The sequence below is a fragment of the Gorilla gorilla genome, chromosome 18 (genome assembly GCF_029281585.2).
Source record: "Gorilla gorilla gorilla isolate KB3781 chromosome 18, NHGRI_mGorGor1-v2.1_pri, whole genome shotgun sequence".
Lineage (NCBI taxonomy): Eukaryota > Metazoa > Chordata > Mammalia > Primates > Hominidae > Gorilla > Gorilla gorilla.
In genome coordinates, this window is record NC_073242.2 from 86,393,897 (window position 1) to 86,413,995 (window position 20,099).

Genomic DNA, 20,099 nt, shown 5'->3' on the forward strand with positions numbered 1-20,099 from the left:
ATGGAAAACCCCATCTCTACCAAAAATGTAACATTTAGCTGGGCATAGTGGCATGTGCCTGTGGTCGTAGATACTTGGGAAGCTGAGGTGGAGGATCAATGGAGCCCGGGAAGTCAAGGCTGCAGTGAGTCATGATGGCGCCACTGCACTCCAGCCTAGGTGACAGAGACCCTGTCTCAAAAAATAAATAAAAATTTTAAAAGGATAGGGAAGGACAGGAACCCAGATCCGTGCTTCCTTGGAAACTGCACTACTATGAGTTATTTAGTGAAGTGTGAAAAATGAGGACACTTCAGCTGGCTCTAGGAGCCAGGCTGGGCTGGGCACCCAGGCTCCCCGCCACTGCCCCCCCGCCATCCCTGCCCCACCCTGTGCTGTGCTCCAGCCCCACCCCTGGTTTCCAGATCAGCAAACGCAGCGTCCAGATGAAGCCGGTGGATAAGGACTGGGAATTTCTGGCATTCTTTCTGGCTGTGCTGCCTGGCTCTGTGCCTGCGGAGCTGCCTCGGTTTCTGCCCTAGAACAAGGAAGGTTCATTCCTGCATTTGAACCAGACAGACTGGTTTCTCCTGGTCCCTGAGTCCCCAGCCCAGTCCCCCAAGAGAGACCCTGCTCGGAACAGGGCACCCAACACAGGCCTCGCTGTGGGCATCTCTCTGGGTTCATATATTTAACAAATGTCTATGGAGAAGGGGCCAAGAAAGATCTCACTGGCAAGGTGATGACAAGCAAAGACCCAGGGAGGTGAGGGAGGGGCAGGGAGGGTGGCACGTGGGAATCTGGGAACAGAACTCTGCCTTCACTCCTGGGCCCTGTAGGTCTCTCTTGCTTACATGTTCGTCTGTCCCCGTGTTTCTCTGGAGGTGTCTACGTGAACATCTAACTGTCTCTCTCCTACACACACAGGCAAACCACATCCTCCCCTCCTTCCCAGCTCTCTGAGGTCCCTGCCATGCCTCCCCAGAGAGGTCCTGCAGATAAACAAAGGGAACTGTCTGGAAATCTCAAGGGCACAGGGCCTTTTTTTTTTTTTTTGCTTTTCTGAAAACCTGAATAATTTGGATTAGGAACTTTTTTTTACATATGAAGACTACAGTGTCAAAAACGACCTTTACATCTTCAAAGAATTTCCAAACAATTGGGTAACGAAGAGATGTTTTTGTTAAAACCACCTGTGGCATCGGAGAGAAGATTCGTCACAAATGCCCGACCAAGAGGCACCCCTTGCTGCAGTGAAACCCTGTTATTACAGTTTCCCCAGAAGCTGCCAACACTGACAGCCAGACAGGCCAGGTTCCTGCAGGGTGCATGCCCTTCACTGACTCTGAGGGAAGTTTTTCCTCATCTCTTGTTGTGGTTTGCAATGTGTTCCCCAAAATATGTTCAAGTTCTAACCCCTAGTACCTGGGAATGTGGCCTTATTTGAAAACAGGGTCTGGCCAGGCGCAGTGGCTCATACCTGTATTCCCAGCACTTTGGGAGCCTGAGGTGAGTGATCAGTTAAGGACAGGAGTTTAAGACCAGCTTGGCCAATATGGAGAAACCCGTCTCCAGTAAAAATACAAAAATTAGCCGGGCATGGTGGCGGGTGTCTGTAGTCCCAGCTACTCAGGAAGCTGAGGCAGAAGAATCACTTTGAACCCAGGAGGCAGAGGTTGCACTGAACTGAGATTGCACCACTGCACTCCAGCCTGGGGGACAGAGTGGGACTCTGTCTCAGAAACAAAACAAAACAAAACAAAACAAGGCCTGGCATGGTGGATCACACCTGTAATCCCAGCACCTTGGGAGGCTGAGGCAGGTGGATCACCTAAGGTCAGGAGTTCAAGACCAGCCTGGCCAATGTGGTGAAACCCTGCCTCTACTAAAACTACAGAAAATTAGCCAGGCGTGGTGGCACGTGCCTGTAATCCCAGCTACTTGGGAGAGGCAGGAGAATCGCTTGAACCTAGGAGACAGAGGTTGCAGTGAGCCGAGATCGCACCACTGCACTCCAGCCTGGGCAACAAGAGCGAAACTCCGTCTCAAAAAAAAAAAAAAAAAAAAAAGAAAAAGAAAGAAAGAAAAGAAAAGAAAATAGTGTTTGCAGACATGCTCGAGTTAAGGGGGGTTATACTGGATTGGGGGCATCTCTAATCCAATGACCAGTGTCCTTGCAAGAGAAATGTGGACACAGAGACCACAAGGGGAGACCACCGTGTGAAGACAGAGGCAGAGACGAGAGTGATGCATTTGTAAGCCAAGGCACACCAAGGCTTGCTGGTCACCACCAGAAGCCAGGAGGGGGACATGGGACAGACTCTCCCTCAGAGCCCCAGAAGAAAGCAACCCTGCCAACACCTTGATTTCGGTAACTGAGACAATATATTTCTGCCACCCAGTTTGTGGAACTTTGTTACGGCAGCCCCAGGAAATGAATAGGTTTTTCTCAGCCGCTCTCTGAATCTGTGGATGGGTGTCATTACCTTGTTCACCTGAGTGACACTGGCATTGGTTCTGTTGGAGGGGTGGCCTATCGACTCCTTGAATTCACACTCTGGCCCTGCCAACTTGACTAGCTGTGTGACCTCAGGCAAGTGGCTTAGCCTCTCTGTGCCCTTGTCTTCATCTTCCTTCATCTTTGAAATGTATCTACCCCGTAGGGTGGTTTTGTTTTGTTTTGTTTTTGAGACAGGGTCTCACTTTGTCACCCAGGCTGGAGTGCAATGGCACTATTGCAGCTCACTGCAGCCTCGAACTCCTGGGCTCAAGTGATCCTCCCACCTCAGCCTCCCAAGTAGCTGGGACTACAGACATGCACCACCACTCCTAGCTATTTTTAATTTTTGTAGAGGTGGGGTCTCCCCATGTTGCCCAGGCTAGTCTAGAACTCCTAGGCTTAACCGATCCTCCTGCCTGGGCCCTAGGATAGTTTTGAGCAAGGAACTTAGACCAGCAACCAGCATAGGCTTAATATTTAACATGGCCAGGTGTCATGATCACCCTGAGGGGTTAAGAACATGGGTTTTCAAGTCAGGCCCTGGGCCTACTTTCCTGCATTCGCCACGGTGTGTGAGGCTCCTCAGGAGGGTGAGGTCTCACTGAGAGAATGACAGTATCCACATTCAAGCACCAGGCACAGCCCAGGCACAGATAAGGACCCACGTCAGTGCCAGCCCCACCCACCTGACAGATAAGGTGGTGGTGCTCCCACAGGAGGCCCCAGAAATCCAGCCCAGCCCTCAGATCTCCCTTGGAGCTGCACTCCCTCAGCTCCTCATAGGCTGAGGGGCCTTGGGCAGACCCCTTCACCCCCTGGCACAATGGAAGCAGGGAGGTTTGGCTTGCTGTTCTCTGAGATTTCCCGCAGCCTGAGGTCAACATTCCTGAACATGGGCCTCCTCCAGGGGCCCCAAAGGGAGGGGTTCGACCAACCCTATGGACTCTGAGCTGTCATGCAAAGACAGTCACCCCAACTCTTTTCACCCTCCTCACTTCCGGGGCAGCATCAGACCTTTGCGGGCTCACTGTGTGGCCTTGGGGGAGTCACCCAACCTTTCCGGTCTGTTTCCTCATCTGGCAAGTGAGGAAATTGGGGTACAGGGACCCTAGGGGGACACCTGCTCACCTCACAGGTGTGTCATGGAGATGAAACCATGTGAAAGAAAACATTAAAAGCCATAGCAGTCGTGAAGGCTATGAGACAGTCCGGGGCTGGGGGAGGGAAATCCCAGAGAGGGAAGCCATGAGGCAGGAAGGCAGCCAGGGCCTAGAGGACACCAGGGCTCAAGCTCAGCAGCTGCCAGGGCTGGCAGGTCACAGGAATGACTACAGTGGGCTGGGGAGTCTCTGGAGTGGCTGCTGGGAATGCAGGCCTGGGGTGACCAAAGTTTCTAATTTTTCAAGAGACACTAGAAGTCTGGATTTTATATGGAAATCAGCTATTTATTTATTTATCTGATGGAGTCACGCTTTGTTGCCCAGGCTGGAGTGCAGTGGCGCAATCTCGGCTCACTGCAACCTCTGCCTCCTGGGTTCAAGTCATTCTCCTGCCTCAGACTCCCAAATAGCTGGGATTACAGGTGCGTGCCACCACCATGCCCAGCTAATTTTTCTATTTTTGGTACAGACAGGGTTTCACCATGTTGCCCAGGCTGGTCTCAAACTCCTGACCTCAGATGATCCACCTGCCTTGGCCTCCCACAGTGCTGGCATTACAGGCGTGAGCCACTGCACCTGGCAAAAATCAGCTTTTTAAACATGGGTGACTGAACCAAAGGTTTTTAGAAACAACGTAACGGCCAAAGGGGCCAAGGCAGCAAATCCTTCCATGGCCCCCGAGTCCAAACACAGTCCCCGAGTCTATCCACAACCCTCTTTTCCAGCCCCCGAGTCCTTTACTGGCCCCTGAGTCATTCCCCAGCCCCCGAGTCCATCTGAGCCCCCGAATCCATCTCCAGCCCCCGAGTCCTTCCCCAGTCCCCGAGTCCTTCCCCAGTCCCCGAGTCCATCCGAGCCCCCGAGTCCATCTCCAGCCCCCGAGTCCTTCCCCAGCCCCCGAATCCATCTCCAGCCCCCGAGTCCTTCCCCAGCCCCCGAGTCCTTCCCCAGCCCCCGAATCCATCTCCAGCCCCCGAGTCCTTCCCCAGTCCCCAAGTCCTTCCCCAGCCCCTGAGTCCATCCACAGCCCCCAAGTCCTTCCACAGCCCCCGAGTCCTTCCCCAGTCCCCAAGTCCATCCATGGCCCCCGAGTGCTTCCCAGGTCCCCGAGTCCTTCCCCAGCTCCGGCCTCTCTATTCCCACTGCTCCATCCAGGAAAACCACGCCCAGCATGGCAAAGCAAACCCTTCCTGGGGTCCCCCTCACTGGGGACACATCTGGGCAAGCCAAGGACACTCAGAACTCAGCCTGGCCAGGCTCGGTCCCCACCCCCGCTCTGGCCCTTCTCCCTACAGTGAAAGGGACTTTATGGGGACAAAAAGCCACCCATTGTATCACACGAGACAAAGGGGCAGGGGACAGAGGCTCCGGGCGCCTAAGCTGGCCACGACACAGCCACACACCACCCCCTGACTGTGTGAGAGGGAGGGCACCTTGGAATTCCCGTGCCATGCATTCCAGCATTCGAGGATCCTGGAGTCATCCCCGCTCTCCAGGAAGGCGACAGCAGACTTGGAACCCAGCCCCAGATCCACTAGACCTGGGCAGTACTGAATAGCCCTAAGCTCTCTTTTGTCGTCAGGAAAACGGGCATGTAAGTTGCCAAACGGAGTCATTCAGTCATTAAACAAACTGTGCCAGGCGCTGTTCTATGCACTGGGAACACGGTGGGGAACTTGGCAGCGAGGGTCGCCACCCCAGGCCACAGCCAACCCACCCCCACCTCCCGCGTGGACCCTGCTTCCTGGGGCTATGGCAGGAGGACGATGCTGGAGGTGGGGGCTCAGACCTGGTCCTCCTCCAAGGCGTTCATTGTATCGCTTGTTATTCCTGAGTCCTGGGTCTCAGAGCAGAGAGCATTTCAATGCCAAAGGCAGAAGAAGTTGCAGCACACCTACCCCAGTGGCTGAGCCGCCCGTGGACCCCCAGCAAGGTCCTGCAGCCCCCACGTGTACTTGCAGCCAAGGAGCCACTACCATCTCATCCTTGCTGTGAGGAGCCACTACCACCTCATCCTTGCTGTGAGGTCCCCACTTAGGGCTTTAGAAAAGTCTTCCCACCCGGGCACGATGGCTCACACCTGTAATTCCAGCACTTTGGGAGGTCAAGGCAGGTGGATCACCTGAGGTCAGGCGTTCCAGACCAGCTTGGCCAACATGGTGAAACCCCGCCTCTAATAAAAATACAAAAAGTTAGCTGGGCGTGGTGGTGGGCACCTGTAATCCCAGCTACTCGGGAGGCTGAGGCAAGAGAATTGCTTGAACCTGGAAGGCAGAGGTTACAGTGAGCCAAGATCGCACCATTGCACTCCAGCCTGGGCAATAAGAGCAAAACTCTGTCTCAAACATAAAAAAAGAAAAGTCTTCCCAACTTGAACTGAAACTACCCCCTACTTAATCCCACCCCATTCCCATTCTGCCCTCTGGTCAGATCAAGCAGGTCCTCCCTCCACAGGCCGCCCCAAGGTGTGTAAAGGCAGGTAGGGGCCTCTTCAGTGACACTCCAAGGCCCTCTCTGGCTCTCAGAGCAGGTGGCAGCACTCGCAGGTGGGATCTCAGAAACTCAGAGCTACCTGCCTGCCAGTCCCCTCCTCTGCTTCCTCCCTCCTTCCCAGGGTCTCCTAGGCCTACTCCACAAAGCCTACCCAAGCCTCCCCAGCACCCAGGCCCCTCCAGCCACACAGAGCATTCCCAGGAAGGCCTTACCCTCCTTGTAAAGTCCCAGGTGGAGCCCTGCATTCATTCCCTCCAACTCCTGCCCCCGCAACTACTCTGCCAGGCCCCCGCCAGGGCTTTACCCCCAGGGCCTTCCTCCTTCTGGGCCCAACCCTCTCAAGGGAAACACTTGACCCATTCCACTGATGAGGAAAACCGAGGCTCTTGGAAGATCTGGACCTGAACCAAGGTCATGCCTGGTAAGGGTTGGGACCTGGATAGCTCTGTGGCCCAGGCTCCCCTTCCCCTGTCACCCAGGATGTGGGGACATTCCCCTGGAGACTACTTTATTTGAAGAGAGCATCACTGCTCTTGAAGCCAGAGCTGAGAGGGGGCAGTGGCAGAACTCGAACCCAAGGCAGCTGGGATAACAAGAAGCTTATAGTCTCAGCACCCCAAGGCCACCTCATCCTTCCATCGGCCCCTCCAGAGAAAGAACCAGCTGCTGTTGGGAGTATACAGAGCTTCATCAGCCCCGTGCACCCTGGCCTCGGCCTGCTGGAGGAATTGGGGGTGCTAAAGTGAGTGTCTTCCTCTCTCCCTGGACTTCCTGCAACACTGGTTCTACACCCAATGCTGGCACTGATGTTCTGGGTGACCTTGAGCAAGACTTGTCTGTCTCAACTTCAAGGAGGGGCCCACTGGCAGAGCACAGTGGCTCATACCTGCAATCCCAGCACTTTGGGAGGCCAAGGTAGGAGGAACGCTTGAGCCCAGGAATTCGAGACCAGCCTGGGCAACATAAGCAAGATCCCCATCTCTACAAAAAAACAAAAACAAAATTAGCCAATTAGCCAGGCATGGGGTGCATGCCTGTGGTCCCAGCTACTTGGGAGGCTGAGGCGGGAGGATCATGTGAGCCCAGGAGGTCAAGGCTGCAGTGAGCCATGATCACACTACTGCACTCCAGCCTGACTGACAGAGTGAGACCCTGTCTCAAAAAAAAAGTTGGGGGTGGGGGTCCAGGCGCGGTGGCTCACACCTGTAATCCCAGCACTTTGGGAGGCCGGGGGGCGGGGGTGGATCATGAGGTCAGGAGATCGAGACCATCCTGGCTAACATGGTGAAACCCCGTCTCTACTAAAAAATACAAAAAATTAGCCGGGCACGGAGGCGGGCGCCTGTAATCCCAGCTACTGGGGAGGCTGAGGCAGGAGAATGGTGTGAACTCGGGAGGCGGAGCTTGCAGTGAGCCGAGATCATGCCACTGCACTCCAGCCTGGGGGACAGAGCAACACTCCATCTCAAAAAAAAAAAAAAGCTGGGGGGGCAGTGCTCCCATCCTGCCACCCTCACACAGAGTGGCAGATGTGAAAAAGCTCATCTGGTGTCTGACCCCAGCCCCAAATAAAAGCTAGAACATCCCAGAACAGGCCTGTGTCTGTTCCCTAGCAGCTCAGGATTTGGGCCCTGCCTGACCTTTGACCTGTCTCCCTGCCCGCAACTACCTGTGAGACCCTGGGGTACCACCCTGGCCTCTCCCCACTGGACAAACAGGAGAGACCAACCCAGCCCGACAGCAAAGGGCCTGGGCCTGGCTTTTGTCACAATCAGGGCTCAGCCCACTGGGCTGCCAAGAAAGACAGCACCCCCACCACCCAGGTTCCCAATTACCATGGAGACCTGGGCAAACAACAGCCATGGGGATCCGTCAGATAATCTCTGAATGGGAAATCAGGGCCCTGGTCCTCACCGAATTCTGCCACAAACAACTCACTGGCTGATAAGGAGTGACCAATGCCTGTCCCTGCCAGGTCAACAGCAACAGCAACAGCCTGGGAGACTTTATCCCAGTACCCTGTTCTCCTTCCACTCATAGATGGTTGGGAAAATCACCCAAGGTCCCTCAGCCGTAACACTGAACTCAAGGCTATTGCTCCCTGCTGTGTGATCCTGGGGAAAGTGCCTTTCTCTCTCTGGGCCTGAGGACATTCAAGTGCCACCTTCATAGCTTTTGCCATATCCACGAACGTGTACTATTTTTTATTTTTTTGGCAATAGGGTCTCACTCTGGTTGCCCAGGCTGGACTGTAGTGGCGTGATGACAGCTCACTGCAGCCTTGAACTCCTAGGCTCAAGCAATCCTCCCACCTCACCCTCCCAAGAGCTGGGACAGGCGCACACAACCATACTTGGCTAATTTTTAAATTTTTGTAGAGACAAGGTCTAGCTCTGTTGCCCAGGCTGGTCTCGAACCCCTGGGCTCAAGTGATCCTCCTGCTTCAACTTCCCAAAGTGCTGGCATTACAGGTGTGAGCCACCACACCTGGCCCTATTTTTTTCTTTACTCAATATTTTCATTTATTTCAAAGTTTTAAATGTGATTTTATCTTATCTTTGAAAGATGTAATATATATGACATGATCGGTATCCAAACAGCATATTCAGCATCATGTCTTCCATTTGATACTAAACTTCTGGAGGCAACCAAGAGTGCGGTTTTGTTTTTGTTTTTGTTTTGAGACAGAATCTTGCTCTGTCACCCAGGCTGGAGTGCAGTGGCACAATCTTGGCTCACTGCAACCTCTGCCTCCGGGGTTCAAGCGATTCTCATGCCTCAGCCTCCCGAGTAGTTGGGACTACATGTACGCACCACCATGCCAGCCTATTTTTTGTCTTTTTAGTAGAGATGAGGTCTCACCATGTTGGCCAGGCTGGTCTCGAGCTCCTGACCTCAGGCGATCTGCCTGCCTCGGCCTCCCAAAATGCTGGGATTACAGGTGTGAGCCACTGTGCCTGGATCAAGAGTAGTTTATTTTTTATTTTTTTGAGATGGAGTCTTGCTCTGTCACCCAGGCTGGAGTGCAGTGATGCGATCTTGTCTCACTGCAAGCTCCGCCTCCCAGGTTCACACCATTCTCCTGCCTCAGCCTCCCGAGTAGCTGGGACTACAGGTGCCCGCCACCATGCCCGGCTAATTTTTTTGTATTTTTAGTAGAGATGGGGTTTCACCGTGTTAGCCAGGATGGTCTCAATCTCCTGACCTTGTGATCCGCCCACCTCGGCCTCCCAAAGTGCTGGGTTTCAGGTGTGAGCCACCACGCCCGGCCAAGAGTGGTTTCTTATGTGTGTCTCCAGGGACTTCACACACACACACACACACACACACACACACACACACGCATTTCAGATAAGTGTGTCTTGTATCTGTGTACTTCTTCCACACAAATGATAGCATGCTACAATTTTGCACCTTGCTTTTTTCACTTAAATAGGTAGCCTGGAGATTGTCCATCCTTATACACAGAGCTGTTGCATTGTCTTCTTTGAGGAGTGGGGGGATATCTTTTTACTCACTGCATCATGCACCATTGTACAGATGTATCATAATTTATCTAAACTAGTCCCCATTGATGAACTTGTATATATCACATATATAAGCTAATTTTAAAAAGGAAACTTAAATCACTAGGAAGTGGGAAACCTGTATTATCTGTCACAATAGAAGCTAACAATGTAATTAAATACAACAAATATGTAACAATGTTAATACATTCCAGACAGATACAACTGGAGTGAAAAAGACTGAACTATGATTCAATTTCCAGAACCCAGAAAGAAAAAAGGAAGAGGAATGAAATAAAGAAATTCAGCAAAAAAAAAAAAAAACTACAACAAAATTTTGCAAGGCAAAAAAAAAAAAAACACCATGAGAGGGGGAAAAAAACCCAGCAAAACAAACAAATTAGGAAAGAAATATTCGCAAATAATCCAGAACTCCTAGCAGTTATTAAGGCAAAGACCAACCACACTCAGTAGAATGAGCAAAGAATACAAACAGACAAGGAAATACAAACGGCTCTTAAACATCTTTTAGATCCTGGCGCCGAGCCTTGCATTTATAATTTCAGCACTTTGGGAGGCCGAGGCAGGAGTACTGCTTGAGCCCAGGAGTTCAAGACCAGCCTGGGCAATATAGTGAGACCATGTCTCTACCAAAAATTAGCTGGGCATGGTGAGGAGCACCTGTAGTCCCAGCTACTCGGCAGGCTGAGGTGGTAGGATGGCTTGAGCCCAGGAGGCGGAGGTTGCAGTGATTCCTGATCGTGCCACTACACTCCAGCCTGGGTGACAGAGTGAGATCCTGTCTCAAAAACCAACAAACAACCCAAACACATTTTTTAAAAGGTCAACCTCACTGATAAGAGAATGAAAATAGGCTAGGTTTGGTGGCTCATGCCTGTAATCCCAGCACTTTGGAAGGCTGAGGCAGGCAGATCGTCTGAGGTCAGGAGTTCGAGGCCAGTCTGGCCAACATGGCGAAACCTGTCTCTACTAAAAATATAAAAATTAGCTGGGCATCATGGCTCATGCCTATAATCCCAGCACTTTGGAAGGCTGAGGCAGGCAGATCACCTGAGGTCAGGAGTTCAAGACCAGCTTGGCCAACATGGCAAAACCCCGTCTGTACTAAAAATACAAAAATTAGCCGGGCTTGGTGGTGGGCGCCTGTAATCCCAGCTACTCGGAAGTCTGAGGCCAGAGAATTGCTTGAACCCGGGAGGCAGAGGTTGCAGTGAGTCAAGATCATGCCACTACACTCCAGGCTGGGTGACAGAGTGAGACTCTGTCTCAAAAAAAAAAAAAAAAAAAAAAAAAAGAGAGAGAGAGAGAGAAATGAAAATAATACTGCATTGACCTATCATTTTGGTCTGTTCGACTGGGGCACGTCCAGAAGTGTGTTAAATCACCATGTTGGGAGGCTGTGGGAACAGGAACCTTCCAGGAGGCATGCTGTTACGGGCAGGAAGGGTGTGACCTCTCCGGAAGGCATTTGGCAATCTACATCACAATCCCAAATGCATGTATCCTCCCACCCAGTAGTCCCACTCCTGGAAACATATCGTACAGATGCACTTGGTGGCATTTCTTGCAGCAGGGTGCGCAACAGCAAAGGAATAGAAAACCCGAAGTGTCTGTCAACAAAGGCACTGACCACACAGTCACACCACAGCTGCATGATGGAATACTATAGAAGCCATAAAGAAAGAAGCAATTGCACTCCACACACTGAGACAAAAGGACCCCCAAGATTCATTTTTTAAGTGTAAAAAAGTGCAGAAGGATGTGGCTAGACTATATATCTTGGGGAGACTATATAAACTGGGGAGAGAGAGGAATCTAGAGCCACATTTGCATAGATCTCCTTAAAGAAAGTCTTAAAATGGGATATAGAAAACTGAGAGTGGGCATGAAGGAGTCAACTTTAACCAAAAGGGAACAGAGATTTTTCACTGTACTCCTTCCCTGTCTACTTTATTCTTGAGCATTGTAAATACATTACCTATTAAAGAAATTAGGGGCTGGGTGCGGTGGCTCACGCCTGTAATCCCAGCACTCTGGGAGGCCGAGGCGGGCAGATCACCTGAGGTCAGGAGTTTGAGACCAGCCTGATCAACATGGTGAAACCCTGTCTCCACTAAAAATACAAAAATTAGTCAGGCCATGGTGGTGCGTGCCTGTAATCCCAGCTACTTAAGAGGCTGAGGCAGGAGAATCACTTGAACTTGGGAGGCAGAGGTTGCAGTGAGCTGAGATCACATCACTGCACTCCAGCCTGGGTGACAGAGCAAGACTCTGCCTCAAACAAACAAAATAAAAATAAAGAAAAACAAATTAGGTAATAAAGGTATGAAAAAAATGGACACAGCTTGCTGTGCACTGATACAGAATATCCCTAGGTGTATTGCCGTGGGGAAAAGCATGGCTTGGCACATGCCCAGACAGCACCTATCTGTGGTTAAGTGAGGATGTGGGTTTTATGTAGAAATATGCACCCACTCACCCTGGAATGAGACACAAGGCATGTGGTTGCCTGGGGTGAGGGCAGCTGTGGGGCGTGGTCAGTCAGGGATGAGAGAGACTACATTTTCTTGATTACCCTTTCTACTATTTGAGTGCTTTGTATTATGTCTCTGTAATTTTTTTTTCAAAGAATAAAACAATTCCATCAGTAGAGAAACAGCTAAATGAGCAGAGGCTGCCGGAACACTATGGGTTACTCCACAACAGTTTACAAGGAAGGAAGACAAGTCTCAAAACATGAAGAGTGGCCAGGCACGGTGGCTCATGCCTGTAATCCCAGCACTTTGGGAGGCAGAGACAGGCAGATCACCTGAGGTCAAGAGTTCAAGACCAGCCTGGCCAACATGGTGAAGCCCCGTCTCTACTAAAAATACAAAAATGAGTTGGGTGTAGTGGCAGGCACCTGTAGTCCCTGCTATTCGGGAGGCTGAGGCAGGAGAATGGCATGAACCCGGGAGGCGGAGGTTGCAGTGAGCTGAGATTACGCCACTGCACTCCAGCCTGGATGACAGAGCACATGAAGAGCTCTCAGATGCACCAAGTATGAGAAAAGCAACTTGCTGAACAAAGGATACAGAATAAAACTATCAATGTTTTCAAAAGTGCACAGGAAAAAAGACTAGAAACACCCCAAATAGTTGTCCCCTTAGGGACAGAGGTGGGTAATCCAACTACAGCTTTAGTGTAATCTGTACAGGTTTTTTTATTTTGTGAGGAGAATGTATTCATATATTCATAATGTAATTACAAATTAATTCCCAAACACTCAATACTCCCCCCCTTGCAGTAAGTGGGGAGTGTGGGGGGAACTAACAATACAAGGCATTTATTGCTCTGTGCAGCGGAGCTCGGTTGGATGAAGATATTGGGCATGCGGGGCCTGGAATGCTGTACTAAAAAGACTGAACCACCCACAAATCTCAGTGCTAAGGGAAGCCCCGGGAGTCTCAGACATTGCAATCCCAGTGTGACCAAGCCCTGCTCACACCTCACTCGGACTCCAACAATCTCATCTAGGTAGCCCCTTCCTGGAGACCAGAGTTGGCTTTCAGTCCCTGCCCTGCCCTTCATCTGCAGAGGAGCTGGTCTGCCTCCTGGGGCCGGAGACAGAGCCGGTATCACCATAAGGAAGAACTTTCCAACACTCCCAAGTGCCCAAGTATGGAGCAGGCATCCTTAAGAAGAACTGAGCTCCCTGTCTCTGGAAGCATGCAAGTTCATGTTGGAGATGCTGCAAAGGGACCTCTTATGCTTGCATAAGAACCCTCAGATCCTATAACCCTGTGAATCCAAACTGTCCTTCATTCCCACATATAGTGCTAGGCTAGCTCTTTGCAGGCATGATCTAGATCCTGCCATCACCATCTGACAGACAAGGAAGTGAGGCTCAGGGAAATTTGGGAATTCCCCCAGGATCATGCAGCCAGAAAGGGACAGAGCCAGGATTTGAACCCAAGGCTCTCAGTGTCCAGGCCTGTGTTCCCATCAGCACTCTCCATGCCACCCCACGGATCATGGAGATCTAGGCAAGGCTTCTCTTCTTCTTCTTCCTTTTTTTTTTGGTTAAGAGTAGAGGACTGGGTACAGTGGCTCACACCTGTAATCTCAGCACTTTGGGAGGCCAAGGCAGGTGGATTGCTGGAGCCCAGGAGTTCGAGACCAGTCTGGGTAACATGATGAAATCCCATCTTTACAAAAAATATAAAAACTTAGCCAGGCATTGTGGCATGTACCTGTCGTCCCAGATACTCAGGAGGCCTGAAGTGGGAGGATCACCTGAGCCTGGGAGGTTGAGGTTGCAGTGAGCTGTGATCACACTACTACAGTCCAGCCTGGGTGACAGAGCAAGACCTTGTCTTGAGGAAAAAAAAAAAAAGTAGGGGTCTTACTCTGTCACCCAGGCTAGAGTGCAGTGACGTGATCATGGCTTACTGCAGCCTCAAACTCCGAGGCTCAAGCAATCTTCCTGCCTCAGCCTCCCAAGTAGCTGGAACTACAGGCATGTGCCACCCTGCCACCTGCCCAGCTAGGTGAAGCTTTTGATCTGTTATTCACCTGCAAAGTGGGAATTGTGTGGCCACCCCCAATCCCAGGAGGTGGGGCAAAATGGAAGGACAGAAGGTACCAAACCAAATGGCCTTACCGCCACAGGGCATTCACACAGCTTCCACATCCTGGGCCTCAAGAACGCCTACTGACTGACAGGTCTCTGTACAAGCTCTGGTCTGTCCTGATCCTCCTTCTCCCTTCCTATGCCAGGAAGCCCTCCCTGATGGCCTTGGCCCCTGATGAGTCTCCCTTCCTGCAGTCCCCCTTTTACCCCTCCAAAGCACTCTAGAACTTCCCACCCCCAAAGTAAACAAGATGAGGAAGCATAGCTAGAGCCAGGTTTTGCATTTCCAGATCAAAGTGCAAAGCCAAGCTTGCCACTCTATCCTGTGTGGCCTTGGACAAGTTCCTCACCCTCTCTGAGCCTACTTACTTATCAATAAATCCAGATAAGATCATCCTTCTCCCCACGGCTTGGGGAGGCTTGAAAAAATGAGAGATGGGCACCTAACAGCACTACTTTATACTTATCGTAAAAAGGCTTTGGGAGCTCCCCATAAGCAAATAACCATGCCTTCTGCATTCTTCCACCTGAGTTACACAAAAATCTGTAGCACTGATGCCTTTTTTTTTAAAACCAAAAAAGTTATCTGTAGATCAAACTTGCCTGCCTTGTGACATGAATCCATCGGCCAGAGAAAACAAAACAAAACAAAGACCTGCCTCCTTTTTTAGACGCTATCTGCATAGATTCTTCATGTTTCCCTTTTTGCCTAGGCTGCTAGGAAGTTCAACAAATAATCAACAGCTTTAAACTTGCTGCAAGTCAATTCTCCCCTCCACACCACCAGCTTTTAAAGATACATCGCTTTAACTCTTCTATCTTATGTGGTTTAATATCATATTCCATCTGGTGTTCTTTCTGAATCTACAAGGAATAAGGATAGTGATAAATCAATGAACACCACCAGACATCTGTGAAGAATACTGAGATTGGTTCTTCAGGACACATTCTGATACCGAATGAAAAGTGTATCTCCTTCTCCAGGAGCTGGGAGCCTTTCTACCCACCTCCCCTTCCTCCCACCATACCAGGAACATTCATCAAATCCTGGGAAACAGAAGAGTTTGATGGGGAATTAGCTTCCATCTTCTCATTTATTTCCTGCTCCATGCAGCCTTCTCTGATCCCTCTGGGAGAAGCACATCCTCTGGGCACCTCTCCCACTGACCAAGAGCTCCTGGAAAGCGGGCTGTGGGCCCAGGGTCCCCACCACTCCCTCCATAATGACAGATCCTGGGAAGGTAGCAGCAAAGCCACACGTGGTCATTAAGACCATAGGCCAGAAAAGTCAGAAAAATCACTCCTGTGGAGGAGGGCTGTGAGATCCTGGGCAAAGAACTGGCCTCTGAGCCTCAGTTTTCTCACCTGTAAAATGGGGCCAACTAAGAAGATCTAAAGGCCTTGGCAAAGGGCCTGAGCCTAGTGCTGGCCTGATAGATGGGAGCTACCATGGCTTCCCAGCAGATGGTGGTGCCTGTTGGATTAACCCCCACATATCCCATTTCAGATCCAATGGAACTATCTGTTGCCAGAGAAACAGCTCAGGATGCAGCTTCTCCAACAAGCAGATTTTTTTTTCTTTCTTTCTTTCTTTTTTTTTTTTTGAGACGGAGACTCTTTCTGTCTCCCAGGCTGGAGTGCCGTGGCGCCATCTCGGCTCACTGCAAGCTCCGCCTCCCGGAGCCATTCTCCTGCCTCAGCCTCCCGAGTAGCTGGGACTGCAGGCGCCCACCACCATGCCCGGCTAAGTTTGTGGTATTTTTAGCAGAGATGGGGTTTCACCGTGTTAGCCGGGATGGTCTCCATCTCCTGACCTCATGATCTGCCCGCCTCGGCCTCCCAAAGTGCTGGGATTACAGGCGTGAGCCACCACACCTGGACCCAACAAGCAGATTTCTAAGGCACTAAAATGTGCAGGTCATTTTCAAAACTCTGATGGAAGACCCTCATCCCCCCAAAGGCACTGCAGGTAGGGGGCAAAAGGAGCCCACTTCCCTCACACCCAGTCCCTGAGAGTCAAGAGACCCAAGTGCCAAGCTCTATTACAGGACTCCTGGCAAGTCCTTCTACCTAGACCTCAATGTCTACGTCTGTGTAATGGGACCCAGATGCTCAGGGCTGGATTGCTGAGCCCACAGGGGATGCCCCCACCCACCCCAACCCCAATCAGGAACACAAGCCTGCTCTAGAGGAAGCTACCAAGACCCTTGCGGCCCACAGCAGCAACGTCCTCCTCTTACTCCAATGCCTTCCATTCCCCCTATTGCCCCTATTGCTATTCTCTTTCTTTTTTCTTTTCCTTCTTGTGTGTGTGTGTGTGTGTGTGTGTGTGTGTGTGTGTGTTTGAGACAAAGTCTCATTCTGTTACCCAGGCTGGAGTGCAGTGGTGCGATCAAAGTCACTGTAGCCTCGAACTCCGAGGCACAAGGGGTCCTCCTACCTCAGCCTCCCAAGTAGCTGAGACCACAGGCGCATACCACCATGCCTGGTTATTTCTTTTTTTTTTTTCCTTTTTTTGTAGAGACAGGGTCTCAATATGTTGCCCAGGCTGGTCTTGAACTTCTGGCCACAAGCAATCCTCCTGTCCATCAGGGGCCAGCCTCAGGATCCACCTCACCAGGGATGCTGAGGGATCCCTCACAGGGATCTTGCCGGTCATCATCCTCCACCCAGCAAGATCCCTCTTCTGTTCCAAAACCTCTTAAGGCCACCAACAGAACCTAGACCCTGTAGCTCGCAGAAGTTACACAAGGCCCTTGGCTTCTGTCCACACCAGAAACAAGTGCTTCAACTCCAGCACCACCAACCTGTTGGCTACTCCCTGCAAATTAATTCAACTTTCTCATCACCACATCTTGGCTCACACTGTTCCCTGCCCTTGGAACACCCTTTCCCTGCCTCTGCCTCAGATTTCAGTGAAGTCTCTGCTCAAAAACCACCTCCTCCAACAAGCCTTCCTGGTCGTGAAATTGCTCTCCTTCTCCTCTGCCCTTTCGCACCACTTCTCACACCCACCTGGCTCTCCCCTGGGCAGCCAGGCAGCTGCTCATGGCTGTGCCCCTCACAACCAGCCCAGAGCAGAGCATTCCAGCGGTGGCAGGGTCAGTGGCTCTCCCCATCTGCAGAATTAAATGATTCCAGGAACTAGACCTCTTCCCTCAGAAGACAGAATCTTCTCCCCTTCTCCCCCACCCCCCAAAAGAGAAACAAACAAAAAACTCTGGGAGAACTGTTAAAAATGAATTTCTGGCTGTACTTCCTGAGATTCAAATTCCAATTGCACATTTTTTTCCGGGGGTGGAGTCCAATAATCTAAATTTTAAACAAACCCGCCAGGAGATTCAGTGGCTGGGGAGGGGGCCCACAGAATCTGAGAAATCCTGAAATGAGATAGCACTGACCCAGGTGGAGGTGGGCCCGCACCTGGAGAGGTCAGGGAAGGGAGACTGGACCTCAGCCCAGGGTCTGGCACCAAAGCAACCACACTGCCCTCCAGCTTGGGCCTCGCAGCAGCGCTAGCACCCAGCAATAGGAGACAATGGGAAATGTCCACTCGCTGGATTGCTAAGAAATACAGGTCCTGGCCCAACTCCAATTCCACCTGAGTCCTCTGAAAATGTATCAGGCCCTCACCCACCCAGGGCACCCACCCAGCTTCCAGACCCTCATGAAAGGGTGGCAGAGGAAGAAGCTAACATCCGGGCCTGTGGCTGGTGTGGGAGTGGAGGATGTTCCCATGGGTCCGCCTCAGTTGGGGTCTGTACAGGGGTCTGGGAGAGAGTAAGAGTCTTGCCCCTGGCTACCCACAAACCCCTCCCTCCAGCGATATCTCGGCCCCGTGGGGCTGGCTAAACCGGCTGAAACCTGGCGGGTCACCCAGAGAAAGCTAGAAGAGCCCGGCTCCCGTGCGGGCGCCCACAGGGCAGTGCCTGAGTGTGCGTGTTGGGGAGTCGGATGTGCCCTCTAGATTAGATGAGGAATGTTCATGGGTGCGGCCACCCGGAGCCGCTGGGAGCGGGACAGAAGGTGGTCAGAGAGTGGACTTTGCCTCAGACTGGGTTCCCTAGAGGGCTGGGGGCACTGTCGGGGCAGAAAGAGGGGTGAAAAAGAGAGAGGAGGGAAGGGAGGGCTGGGAAGGGTTGGCGGGTTGTGCGCAGTGACTGTGGCTCCGGTGGGGGTTTCTCTGTGGCCGCTGGTAACCACCTTGGAAGGGGGCACGATGGGGCACGGGCAGTGGGCACTCTGTACACGGTGCAGGGTGCTCACGCTCGCAGCGACGGCCACGGGGTAGTCTCGTGGTGAGAGGGATGCAGGGCGATCTTGGGGGCGTCCGTGCGGGAAGCGCCCTAAGGGTACGCGCAGCGCGTCGGTGACAGTGTGAGCCCGGGTGGCGAGTGCAAGGTTCGCGAAGAATGAACGCAGCGCCGGAGTCCCTCACCCATCCTGGCCGGACCGGGAGCCCCCGGCCAACCCCGTGGGCCCGCGCGTGCTCTCACCAGCTGCAGCAGCATGAGCGCCCCGAGGCGGGAGCGCACGAAGCCCAGGTCCGGGCGCAGCGCCGACACCGAGGCTTCGGCGCCCTGCGCAGGACTGCTGGTCCGCGTGCTAACTTTCGACGGGAACTCGGCCATGGCGGCTCCGCTTGCCTCTCGAGGTCGCTACGGCCGCCGTCGCCGCCCCTCCAGCGGTGGGTGCCGGCTCCCGCGCCGCTTTTCCCCCAGGCTCACGATCCCTGTGTGGCTGGCTCCAGGCGCTGCAGGAGGCTTCGGGGCTGGGAGCCTGGGGCGCCAGGTGCGGCCGAGATCCCGGCTCCGCCCCCGCCGCCGGGGCCGCCCCCTTAACCCTTTGCTCGCCGCCACCGCTCCAGCCGCGACCGGTTCGTGGGCAGCCGCGTCCACTCCCCGGACCAGTAAACAACCCCGGGTCCGTGAATCGGCTCCGCCAGCACCAGCCTAGACCGCTTCGCCGGCCTCCCCCGGGGCAAGCCGCCCGCTGGGAATTTCCCGGCACTCGCCCAGGCCGTGGTAGCTTCCGCGCCTAGGAATAAACTTGTGGTGGCTCGCGGGGGACACCGCTCTCCCAGGCGCTTTCTGCGCGCTGTGCACCCTCGGCCTAGGCCCGGCGCAGCGACTCTTGAAGAGTCCCGGGAGAAGGCTGGATGCGGTGGCTCCTGCCTCTGATCGCAGCACTTTGGGAGGCTAAGGTGAAAGGATAACTTCAGGCCAAGAGTTCGAGACCAGCCTGGGTAACACAGTGAGACCCCCCCCCCCCCCGTCTGTATTTTATAGAAAAGAAAGTAAAGAAGAATCCTGGGAGACCCAGCGCGGGGAAGGGGAAGGTCTGGGTAAGCGGTGGGTAAGCGGTAGAAGGGGGAGGTCCTTTTCTGCCTATTAATGCTGTTTTCACTTCTGAACATATTTTATATAACTTAGATGATCGCGGAGCCTCAGTTTCCTCGTCTGTCATATAGATATGAAGGAAACCTGCTTCACAGAGCGTTGTAGGGAATAAATGAAATATTCCCCAGAAAGCTCCTGACAGCGTGAGGGAGGAAGGGTCACTCAGAAGATGGGAGGTCATATAGAGGTTACAGTTTCATTGCCACACATGCACCCTAAAATACTTACACACACACACACACACACACACCTCTTGAGCCTAGAGGTTTGCACAGATAGGTCATTCATGCATTCATCAACCAATGTTTGCTGAACACCTACTACATGCCAGGCCCTGTGGATACAGCAGGAAACGAAGTAGACAAGGCCTTCTTGGCTCCCACATTTTTTTTCCCCAAATACCCACTTAAAAAGAGAGCCACTTAAAAA

The 20,099-nt window shown here is 52.4% G+C and overlaps 1 protein-coding gene across 1 annotated transcript in view; it reads right to left on the minus strand.

Annotated features, from left to right (window-relative positions):
* Positions 1 to 19,077, minus strand: part of PLLP (plasmolipin) — a 28,830-nt gene extending 9,753 nt beyond the window's left edge. The window contains exon 1 of the mRNA XM_004057698.5: positions 18,768 to 19,077. Within this exon, the coding sequence (XP_004057746.2) occupies positions 18,768 to 18,902 (135 nt within the window). The 5' untranslated portion in view covers positions 18,903 to 19,077. The remainder of the gene's footprint in view (positions 1 to 18,767) is intronic.
* Between the last annotated feature and the right edge of the window lie 1,022 nt (positions 19,078 to 20,099).